The sequence below is a fragment of the Manis javanica genome, chromosome 4, assembly GCF_040802235.1.
Source record: "Manis javanica isolate MJ-LG chromosome 4, MJ_LKY, whole genome shotgun sequence".
Classification (NCBI taxonomy): domain Eukaryota; kingdom Metazoa; phylum Chordata; class Mammalia; order Pholidota; family Manidae; genus Manis; species Manis javanica.
This window is the reverse complement of record NC_133159.1, coordinates 169196140-169207400: the sequence shown is the minus strand read 5'-3', so window position 1 is coordinate 169207400 and position 11261 is coordinate 169196140. Positions and strand designations below refer to the sequence as shown.

The 11261-nt window shown below is 50.3% G+C and overlaps 2 protein-coding genes across 5 annotated transcripts; one reads left to right on the top strand and one right to left on the bottom strand.

Moving 5' to 3' along the window:
* Window positions 1-18: 18 nt before the first annotated feature.
* On the bottom strand, window positions 19-4310 carry PSMC5 (proteasome 26S subunit, ATPase 5). Of its 2 annotated transcripts, none has more exons than XM_017669960.3 (12): window positions 4184-4310; window positions 3568-3639; window positions 2447-2516; window positions 2043-2140; window positions 1814-1870; window positions 1505-1735; window positions 1074-1200; window positions 785-975; window positions 588-686; window positions 400-510; window positions 224-310; window positions 19-123 (listed from the first exon to the last, which is right to left on the bottom strand). In XM_017669960.3, the coding sequence occupies exons 1-12, from the start codon at window positions 4205-4207 to the stop codon at window positions 70-72; spliced, it is 1221 nt and encodes a 406-aa protein (XP_017525449.1). In that variant the 5' UTR covers window positions 4208-4310; the 3' UTR covers window positions 19-69. The 2 variants fall into 2 exon arrangements, with proteins under 2 accessions (XP_017525449.1, XP_017525520.1); XM_017670031.3 differs by lacking the exon at window positions 4184-4310 and adding an exon at window positions 3800-4037.
* Window positions 4260-11228, top strand: FTSJ3 (FtsJ RNA 2'-O-methyltransferase 3). 3 transcript variants are annotated; one of them, XM_073235767.1, is made up of 21 exons: window positions 4260-4278; window positions 4750-4842; window positions 5022-5127; window positions 5401-5447; window positions 5566-5645; window positions 6062-6161; window positions 6254-6448; window positions 6526-6641; window positions 6759-6863; window positions 6948-7048; window positions 7236-7316; window positions 7409-7543; window positions 7674-7809; window positions 8832-9013; window positions 9126-9249; window positions 9331-9593; window positions 9862-9950; window positions 10039-10138; window positions 10247-10430; window positions 10513-10607; window positions 10694-11228. In XM_073235767.1, the coding sequence occupies exons 2-21, from the start codon at window positions 4776-4778 to the stop codon at window positions 10884-10886; spliced, it is 2499 nt and encodes an 832-aa protein (XP_073091868.1). In that variant the 5' UTR covers window positions 4260-4278; window positions 4750-4775; the 3' UTR covers window positions 10887-11228. The 3 variants fall into 3 exon arrangements, with proteins under 3 accessions (XP_073091868.1, XP_017525071.1, XP_017524999.1); XM_017669582.3 differs by lacking the exon at window positions 4260-4278 and adding an exon at window positions 4470-4584; XM_017669510.3 differs by lacking the exon at window positions 4260-4278 and adding an exon at window positions 4587-4667.
* Window positions 11229-11261: the final 33 nt, after the last annotated feature.

Below are 11261 nucleotides of genomic sequence, written 5' to 3'. Positions count from 1 at the left end.
AGACTGAAATCCTAAAGGGCTTGTCCGGCAGAGCTTTATTTGAGGGATCCACATAAAAAGACATCCACCTCACTTCCAGAGCTTCTTAATGGACATGTTTTTCTCACTATCCTTCTGCATGACCTGGAGAGAGAGAGAGCATTACGTCATATGCTGGGTGAACACACCCTAACTCCACTGCTCCAGAGCCTCCGTCAGCAAAGGCAAAGATGGAGGCCTGTACCTTGGCTACTGCCATTTCAAAGTCCTCCTGGGTGACGTGGACCCGCCGCTCTCGTAGGGCATACATGCCAGCCTCAGTGCACACACCCTGAGCGGGGCAAAAAGACAGGCGCTGCTGCTGTGCCCCTGAACTTACACCCTCACACCTCCACCCACTGCCTTGGGTTCTCTAGTTACCTTCACTTCAGCCCCTGATGCTCCTGGCATGAGTTCAGCAATTTTTCGCAGGTTGATTCCCCGGGTTAGGTTCATTTTCCGAGAATGGATCTTCAAAATGTCTAGCCGGGCCTAGAGATGGGACAGGAAGAGCCTGAGCCTGGGCCTTCCCCACAGCCAGGGCCACTCCCAGTGCTCTCATCACAAACCTCCTCGTTAGGGGGTGGGAATTCAATCTTCCTGTCAATGCGCCCAGGGCGAAGCAGCGCTGAATCCAGGATATCAATCCTGTTAGTAGCCATAATAACCTGATTGGAGAAAGGGGGTGGGATCAGCTCAGCCCTTCCTCAGGCCGCAGGCCCTAAGGGCCCTCTTCTGGCTCATCCCGTGGCCAAGCCCATCATACCTTGATATTCTTGGTAGCCTCAAAGCCGTCCAATTGGTTGAGCAACTCCAGCATTGTGCGCTGCACTTCACTATCCCCTCCAGAACCCCCCTCCAACCGGGAGGAGCCAATGGAGTCAATTTCGTCCATGAAGATGATGGATGGCGCATGTTCTCGTGCCATGACAAACAGCTCCCTCACCATTCTTGCCCCTGTTCAGAGGCCAAGGTGGCATAAAGATGCCAATGAATTCCCTACCCTCACCTCCACCCCAACTTCTGCTTCGTTTTCATGTTTCTAGAACAATTACCTTCACCAATGAATTTCTGTACCAGTTCAGAGCCAGAGACACGAATAAAGGTACAGTCTGTATGATGGGCCACAGCCCTGGCCAACAGTGTCTTCCCGGTACCAGGGGGTCCATACAGCAGCACTCCCTAAAGACAAACGGCAAGACTCAGGGGTCAGGGCAGAAAGCCAGCCCCCAAGGTTCATTCAATGAATTTTACTGAGTACATGTTCTGTGCTAGAAGACCCCAGGGATACAAAACATGAACATTAAGGTCCCTTCTGGAGCTCTTATGCACATGACCCCAGTACCTGGCAGCATCACTCCCAGCTCTTCAGTGGGAGGGCCAGCTTAAGAATGCCCCAGTCTACCCTGCACTTGGTTTGCCAGAGGTCTTGGGGCTCGAGGAGTACCAGAATAGCACAGTCCTGCATAGAAGTCCTGTTTCTCACCTTGGGCTGCGCAATGCCCAGTGCCTCAAAGAGCTCTGGATGCTTAACAGGCAGCTCAATCACTTCCTTGATCTCCTTGATCTGCTTGTCCAGCCCACCAATCATCTCATAAGTTGAATCTGGTACCTTCTCCACCATCATCAGTGACACCAGTGGGTCAACCTTGTTGGGCAGGATCTTGTGCAGGGTGTAGCTGTCATTTCTTAGAGCCACCCGACAATTGGGTGTCACCTGGGGAAGGGGACAGTGTTTCAAGAAGTGGTGCGGTGAGAGCTGACCCTGACCTCCCACCTTGCCTGCTGCACTCACATCATTGATGTCAATGTTCTTGTCCACATCTACGACAAACTTGCCCTCAGGATGTACCTAAAGGAACAAGGGCTTGTGACCTCCCCTGACAGCCACCACATCACTAACCTCACCCATGAAGATCCATGAATCCTACATAACATGAGAAAACAGTCTTTGAAAGGCTACACACAAAGGTACAGGAATGCAGCGGGCAATGGGCTAGTCCCTGGGATCCTGCTGTCTTTACCTTAACCAACACTTTCTTCTTGTCCATGGCCCGGACTACTTCCCCCACATAGGAGCCCTGTTCCTGCAGCAGCTGTAGCTCCTCCCGCAACAGGCGAACTAGATGGGAAACAAACATAGTTCTCCACCCAGCTGCTTAAGTGTCCCTGCCCCCACTGCTCAATTCAATATGCAAGAACTAAGCTCCATCTTGAGGGAAAGCCGAAAAAGTCACTCACTCACGTCTTTAAAGGGTTGACAATGGGGCTAAGTAGACATGGGTGTGAACGATTACATAATGAAGGTCTAAAGCATCACCTTGCTTGGGGAGAAATCACTAAGCGCCAATGTAAAGACTACTTTGGGGAGCTCTGAACACTCAGACCTTAGACCAACTGTCCACACTTCCCATCATCCTCCCTTCACCTTTTGCATTAAGCTCATTTCTCTGCGCCTGCAGCCTTCGGAGATTTTGGCTCTTATCATTCACAATCAGCTGTGTAAGACAAAAAACAAAGGGCAGAAAATACTAAGAGGTTAAGATCCTGGCCATGACCTTCACAGGCTGGTATGAGCTGAGTCAGGGAAGAGCACAGGACACCTGCACATTGTTTCTAATTCTCCAGGATGAGCCCAATGACCCTGTCCTTTCCTCCAAGAGTCCCTCTGGGGCCTAGGGCAGTCATCAAAAAAGGCTGCTTGTCTAACACTGGTCCAGGAATAACAAACCCTAATGGAGAAAAGTTACAGCTGGCTTTTGTAGTCCATTTCTTGCAGGGCAGTAACATGGTACAGTGGGAAGATCTTTAAGCCAGAAGCCTAAGTTACTGCTCCACTGCTGTCAATTAAACAGCTAAGTAAAGCTACGGAAAGCCACTTAAAAGGTCTAGATCTGTTACCAAACCACAAGGGGGTATAGTGTCATCTATCCTGCCTTGATTTTCAGGACTATTGTGAGGAACAAATGGTATTATATATAAAAGCATTTCAAAAATGATAAACCAAATATAATACCTGCAAAAATACCTGGAGTTCAGAATTTTCCTCGTGGCTTTCCTCCATCTGATTTATATTCATTATTTTCCCTGTTTCTATGGTCCCTACTCGCCCTTTAGGCTTGAGCACCACATTGCCCAATTCCTTTTAATTCAGTCCCATGGAATCAGTGTTGTCCAGGCTTACTTCTGTCAGCCCTCACTCTAACTCTGCCCAAACCCCTCTTTGATAAATCTCATCTCCTGAGCCTATGCCTTCTATTTTATGAGAAATTCTCATTCGGGCTTTTTCCAAAAGGAATGGCTTTTGGTTAGGGGTACCTTTCCTGTTAAAGTTTGACTCCTGAAGAGGTCATAAGGTAACAAGCTGTGAATACCAATTACTTTCAAAGGGGTGGGGCTTGAGAATAACAAGAGACTGTTAGCTTTATGTACTTTATATTGTTGGCTGGTTACTTCTTTCCGAATTACAAGAATTTGTAGAAATCTGCTTCATTAATCCTTCATCCCCTTCTAGCTCCCTCTGGACCTCTGTCTGGAGTCTGTCCTCACCTGGAGTTCTTCAATCTTGGACAGGTAATACTGGCGCAGTCCACTGCCTGCCTTCCCCTCTTCCAGCTCCATCTGCAGACACAGTGTAAGTATTTAAACAGGCTAAACATTCAAGGGATAAAACCAGTTTGAACTCTGCAGAATTACGATTTGAGTTCTAATCCCTCACTCCCTGTCTTCAGAACCCTCCATTTCCCTCTGACTGAACTAAAAGAATGAGAATGCCGCCTACCTCAGAAGACTTTCAGGAGGATCGAGAGACGACACGCCCGGAAGCGCTTTGCACCGAGTCAAGCGCTGTACAAACCCCAGATATTATACCACAGGCTCAGCAAGAAGGACGACCGCCCTTGTCTCCGGCGATTCGCGGAAAGGCCGGTTCCGCTCCCATCGCTCCTCTCACTCCGCTCCCACCGCCGTCTTCCTCTCCCGGCCCTTCCCTGACCCGCCGGGGGCGGCGCTGACACAGCAGATCCGGTCCCAGGCGGCCCCCGTCTGGATTGGTCCACCCACTCCCGACCCACCCGATCCCCTTGCCCCAGCTGGCTGCCCATCTCGGATCACCCCAGCTTCGCATCCAGCCCCGGATCCCGCCCGGCAGCGGCCGCCTCCATACCTGTTCTGGTCCGTCAAGCGCCATCTTCCCGCTTCCGTCGAGACAGCCGGCATCCGAGCCCTCTTGGCGCGCAGGCGCAGAAGCAACGGCTTGGGGTATTAAGATCCGGGCAGAAAAAAGCTCCGGGTCAATGGGCGGGGTGTGCGGAGAAAGGGTAACGGGGGCCGTTATTGGGAGGCGGGGCTACACGAGGTTAGGAACCTTGGCAAGGGATGAAGAAGAAACATAACTTCTAAATATTGCTTTCTGGAAAGTTGGTTGTTTTTAGTTCAAGTAATCTGCTCTCCTGGTCCCAGTTTCCGATTTATAAGACCTGAAGACAAGAGTATAGAGAAAAATTTGTGGCCACGCTCAAAATGGCGGAAAACTTAGAGCCGGGGACACAAACGGCGGAAGCGGAAGTAGGTTTGAGCTTGCATGTGCCGCTCCGCCAGTGGGGAAAAGGTGCTGGGTGGAGAGGAGTGGAATGGAATGAGGCGCCCAGGTTACTGCTAAGGCAAATGGGGAACGGAAAGCGGAATCTAGTGTTCCGGGTAGAGATGTTCTAATTTCTGCTTTCTCCCCAGGTTGAGTGACACTCCTCCATTCCACTATGGGCAAGAAGGGCAAGGTCGGGAAGGGCCGGCGGGACAAGTTCTATCACTTGGCGAAGGAGACCGGTGAGTCCGGGTTCGCGCCGCTCGCAGGGTTCACGTTCGAGCCAGCGAGAGACGACCTTCTTCGGTTCGCTCCCCTTTTCAGCATAGCCTTCTTCCGCGTTAGGGTGGTGGGTTGTGAGGCAGCAGAAATCCCGTTGGTAAAGCGCTACGCGGGCTTTATTATTTTGTGGTGTCTCCAGGTTACCGTTCCCGCTCTGCTTTCAAGCTTATCCAGCTGAATCGCCGCTTTCAGTTCCTGCAGAAAGCCCGAGCCTTGTTGGATCTGTGTGCTGCGCCAGGGGGATGGTGCGTAACAGTCGGTACCTGTGGCTCCTGCTGGCAGCTGTGTTTCGGACTTGCATGACTTGAGTTGCACTGGGGGAGGGAGAGATACAGTAATGCCAGCCTCGAACTTCTGTGCATTCGAGAACATAGACTGCAGAGAAATGGTTTGGAATGTGTATACATGACGAACTCTGGCCACAGCACTTGGCACGGGCACCTAACACCAGGGTTTAGAGATGACATTGCGAAAGGGGACGAACAGTGCTGGGTGTTTGAATGTTTTGTCTTTTGTAGGCTGCAGGTGGCTGCCAAGTTTATGCCTGTATCCAGCCTTATTGTGGGTGAGTGACAGATGGACTGAGTGTTTTAGCTAATGGAAGTATGAGGTACTGTGTTCTGCATTTCTTTTCTCCTTCCTCGAGGCAGCGTTTTGGAATATCCTGACCTGATTTCTTCCAGGAGTGGACCTGGTTCCAATCAAGCCTCTTCCCAATGTGGTGACACTCCAGGAGGACATCACAACAGAACGCTGTAGGCAGGTAATGGCTCACTTTCTTCTTGAGCCTTTTATATGCAAACATCCATGTCTCTCTTCCCATCCAAATTCCTTGGTGGCAAGTCTTTCCTGTTTATCACTCTTTGAGCAGTGCCTGCAAGGTGTCTGTAGGACAAGGCCCACCATAAGCCTGGTGGCTTTACTTCATCAGGAATGAGGTGTTTGGAATTGGAGGAAATGCAGAGATTTTAGTGAAGTCCTTTCTAAGGGGCTTATTAGTAGACTGTAAGTTCCATGAAGACAGACATAGTGTTTTTTCAGTTGGATCCTCTGTGCGTGGAAAGGAATTGGTCCATGGTGGGGCACTCAGCAAATGACTGGGCGGACAAATGGCTGAACCAGGGACTTCATTCATAGCCATTTCTGTTTATTACCATAATCCCTTTTTCTTCTCTGTAGGCCTTGAAGAAGGAGCTAAAGACCTGGAAAGTTGATGTGGTGCTCAATGATGGGGCCCCCAACGTTGGGGCTAGCTGGGTCCATGATGCTTACTCCCAAGGTGCCAGGATGGAGGGCTGTGGAGATGAGGGTGGAAGCAGGCTAGCCCACTCAGGCTGCAGAGGTATTGGCTTAACTGTTTGTCTCCTGCAGCCCATTTGACACTGATGGCTCTGCGTTTGGCTTGTGACTTTCTGGCTCGTGGTGGCTGCTTCATCACAAAGGTTTTCCGTTCCCGTGACTATCAGCCCCTACTCTGGATCTTCCAGCAGCTGTTCCGCCGTGTCCAGGCCACCAAGCCCCAAGCCTCTCGCCATGAATCTGCGGAGATCTTTGTAGTCTGCCAGGGTGGGCATCAGGTTTTCTTTCTCTTGATGCAGTCTTCCCACTACCAAAGCACTTTCTAATATATCATATTATCTTAGGATTTCTGGCTCCGGACAAAGTTGACAGTAAATTCTTTGACCCCAAATTTGCCTTCAAGGAGGTTGAAGTTCAGGCCAAGACTGTTACTGAGTTGGTTACTAAGAAAAAGCCAAAGGTGTGTTTGAGGAATGGGGCCACCCTCAGGTCCTGGAACTCTGGGATGGTTAGGTCTGGTGGATCTGACAAACACCCCAGAAGGGACTGTTCAACCTTCTTCATTTCCCTTTCCAAGGCTGAAGGCTATGCTGAGGGTGATCTCACTCTGTATCACCGGACCTCGGTCACTGACTTTCTCCGAGCTGCCAACCCTGTTGACTTCCTCTCCAAAGCCAGTGAAGTGAGTCCCCAGACTTTGTGGGGTGAAATGAAGCTCCAGAACCATGGTCTGGAAATCAACCGACTCCTTTCCCTTCCCCCACAGATCTCACTAGATGATGAAGAGTTGGCACAACATCCAGCCACCACTGAGGACGTGCGAGTGTGCTGTCAGGATATCAAAGTGTTGGGGCGCAAGGAGCTTAGGTATGCGTTGGGGGTGGGTGTAGGTGCCAGGTGTCTGAAAGCCTCAAAAGCAGGGGAAGGCCTTTGAAGACCATGACATTGGATCTCTAGGAATAGGATGCTGTTGTGCTTGAAATTTGGGGTGGGGCCTGAAACAAGGGGCGGGAGACAGTAAAACAGTAAGGCCAGTGATGGTATTTCTGGGCAGGTCCCTACTGAACTGGAGAGCAAAGCTTCGGCGGTATGTGGCCAAGAAGCTGAGAGAGCAAGCGAAGGCACTGGACATCAGGTGAGGAGGGAACTAAACCAGGGCAGGGGCTGACTGCATGTTGGGGGTAAGCGTGTGGGAAAATAACCAAACTCCTTGGACTGTTTTGTCAGCCTCAGCTCGGGAGAGGAAGAAGGTGATGAGGAGGAGTCAACAGCCAGGCAGTCCTCTAAGGAGGAGGAAGAGGAGGAACAGCTGAACCGTACAGTGGCAGAGATGAAGGCCCAGGAAGTGGCGGAATTGAAGAGGTGAGGGAGCCAGGGAGTAGCTTGGGAGCCCCACTGCAGAGCTGTCCTCAGTATGTGAGGATGGGGGAGAAGGAAGGCATGGGTAGAGTTCTCAGCTGGGCAGGTTTAATTGCTCAAGCGGTCCCCTTAGGAAGAAAAAGAAGCTGCTGCGTGAGCAGAGAAAGCAGCGGGAGCGTGTGGAACTAAAGATGGATCTTCCCGGGGTTTCTATTGCAGACGACGGGGAGACTGGCATGTTCTCCCTGCGTACCATCCGGGGTCACCAGGTAAGGCAGAGTGAGGAGGCAGGAGGATCTGTTTGAGTATTTGGAGGTAGGGGGATTCGGGTGTTTTTTTTTGAGTGTGTTAAATGATTATGGCTCACAGTGGTTTCTTTATCGATGACTTGTTGAGAGATTAGGAAAAGAACAAAGGACTCATGTCTCAGAAGCCAGAAAGGAACATAGTACACCTAAAATGATTTCAGCTTTTAGAAGATTTAGATTTATTCTTCTAGAACTAGAATATGAAAACCAAGAGGTGCACTTTGGAAGTTTAGGCTATAATAGATGTAGCCAGGGGACCTGGGTTACCAGCTCGTAAGGGTTTCTCTCAGAAGGAAGCAATGTTATTCAGTTTACCAAGACCAAGTTAGTAGCTTGTGCACCGAGCTAGGGGTTGTTTGCTGAACACTGGAGAGCCTGCTTTTCCAGATAAAAGCAGTGTCACAGACTAGATGAGCTTTGTGGCTTGTGTGGGAACAGGAAACCAGGTCAACTTTGGTACAGAGAGGCAGTAAGCACAGTGGTCCTGGAGCAGACAAGCACTCATCCATTCTTTGCCTCAGTTAAAAAAAAAAATGGTTAGGTATAATCCTTGGGATGTAATAAACACTCATCTGGTAGCTGTCTTTGCCATGAGATATATTTTGAGGTCGATAATTGCCTTTGTAAGAAAAACAATTTTTCCTGTTATCGGTGGAATATGTACATTGTATTCTCAGGGGAAAAAAACAGTTTTAGATCATGTTAAGATTTGATGCTATATTGGCTGTGGGGTTACTTTTCCATGAACCTGTTTTTGCTACCTTTGAGGACAAGACAGCTGAGTGGGATAGATGAGTGACTTGGCTTAGAACAGGACTGTTCAAACAGCCCCATCACGTCCCTGTCTGTAAAAGGAGGTAACGTATTTGCCACAGTGCATTAGCAGAGAATGCTGCTAAGGATAAACTTGAGAAAACACACAGGGAAGAAAAGCAGTATGTTTCTTCTACATACCCTTGATCTCTTTTTCTGTCAAACTTCAGCTGTTAGAGGAGGTAACACAAGGGGATATGAGTGTGGCAGACACATTTCTGGCTGATCTCCCGAGAGATGACATCTATATATCAGATGTGGAGGAGGAGGAAGATGCATCTCTGGACAGTGACCTGGATCCAGAGGAGCTGGCAGGAGTTGGAGGACCTCAGAGGCTCAAGGCCCAGAAGTGGTAAGGGGGAAAGGGTACGTGGACACTCAGCTTGAGGCCCGAAGAAGAGTATTCCCTGGGAAGTACCTCCTCCAGGGCACTAATCCTTCACCCACATTACTTGGATCTATAGTGTACAATTTGCTGAAGTAGAAGATAATAAAAAAGAGGAGAAGGAAGAAGAGAATCCATTGCTGGTACCATTGGAGGAAAAGGCGGTACTGCAGGAAGAACAAGCCAACCTGTGGTTCTCAAAGGTAAGAGGAGGCTGGGGGCCAAGACAAGAATGGACATGCCCTGGGAGCAGGGGGCTGGGCTGAAGATTCCCCCCATCACAGGATGGCTTCAGTGGGATTGAGGACGATGCTGACGAGGCCCTGGAGATCAGTCAGGCCCAGCTGTTGTATGAGAGCCGTCGGAAGGGGCAGCTGGCACCTCCACCTTCCAGTGTGAAGACTGAGAGAACACCTCCCCGGTGCCAAGATGAGGCCCCTAAGGGGGCAGAGGCTCCACCAGGGACAGAGGCTGCCACTGGCCCTGGGGAGGAAGAAAGAGATGGCAGCTCAGACAGTGATAGCAGCAGCAGTGAGGATGAAGAGAGGTGAGTGGGTGCAGCTGATGGGAGAAGGAATGAAGAGGAAGCAGTGGTTCTGACCATTTCTCTAGTTCAGGGTTTCAAAGTTGGGTAAATAGAGAACTTTAAAAATATTGATGATTCTGGTTTAAGTGGTCGGCAGTACAGCCTGTGTCGTACGATTTCTAGAAGTTCCCCAAGCTTTAACTAGGAACCAGTGTTGAGATGAGGTATGTGTGGGTCTGAGTGGCGTGGGGAATGGTGGAACACACACCCAGCCTATACTCTTCTGCAGTTGGGAACCACAGCGTGGCAAGAAGCAACGCCGTGGGCCTACATCAGATGATGATGGTAGCTTTGAGGTAGTGCCCATCGAGGACCCAGGTGAGAGCTCTGCACCCAGTGGAATACAAAGAGACTGGAAGCTTCAGTGTGGGGAACTGAACTCTGGCTTTGCTCCTTCCTTCTCTAGCGAAACATCGGATTCTGGACCCTGAAGGTCTTGCTCTAGGTGCTATTATTGCCTCTTCCAAAAAGGCCAAGAGAGATCTCATAGATAACTCCTTCAGCCGGTAAGGTGGCCAGAGAATCATGAGAAGTGGCATGGGGAGCATGGGTAGGCAGGTGGTTTCTCCTCTAGGTCTGTTGTAGTCATCAGGGCTGGTGTCCTCTTCACCTAGGTACACATTCAACGAGGAGGAAGAGGAGCTTCCTGAGTGGTTTGTGCAGGAGGAAAAGCAGCACAGGATACGGCAATTACCTATTGACAAGAAGGAGGTGGAACATTACCGAAAACGCTGGCGGGAAATCAATGCACGTCCCATTAAGAAAGTGGCGGAGGCCAAGGCCAGAAAGAAACGGAGGGTAAGTGGTGAGGCTGCCTGAGATTAGGGGTGGGTGGGGCAGGGGAGGTGAAGAGGTCAGCCTGACTAAGGTCCCTGCACAGATGCTGAAGAAGCTGGAGCAAACCAAGAAAAAGGCAGAAGCTGTGGTGAACACAGTAGACATCTCAGAACGAGAGAAAGTGGCACAGCTTCGAAGGTAAGTAATGGGGAAGAGGTCACTCACTAAGGTACAGGGGATTGGAAGAGTGGCAGGAAGCCTCCAACCTGTTTCTTCCCTTCCAGTCTCTACAAGAAGGCTGGGCTTGGCAAGGAGAAACGTCAAGTCACCTATGTTATAGCCAAAAAAGGCGTGGGCCGCAAAGTGCGCCGGCCAGCTGGAGTCAGAGGTCATTTCAAGGTGGTGGACTCGAGGATGAAGAAGGACCAAAGAGCACAGCAACGGAAGGAGCAGAAGAAAAAACACAGGCGGAAGTGAACGGACCCACTAGGCCCCTGAGGAGACGGTATATGGACGGAGAGCACTTTGGTGCTGCCAACCCCAGCCTCCTGGTACCTCCTGTACCCTCGTGTGCTCCGCAGTCATCTGAGAAGACAAGTGGGGTACTAGAACTCTCCGGGTGGTCTTGAGTGGTGAGGAGGACATCCCATTAAAGCACTGCTGTAATGTCCTGCTGGTGCACAGCCCTTCTGTGAAAAGTACGGGGTACTGGATGAACAGTCATACCTTTTTAAAGTTAAGGGGAAGTGAAGTGTAGGCCTCTCAAGTTTTCCCCTCTCCTCTTCTGTGATCGTCTGAATAAAACTAGGATGGTACCAACTGGGTGTTCTGCCCTATTCTAAATTGTACTTC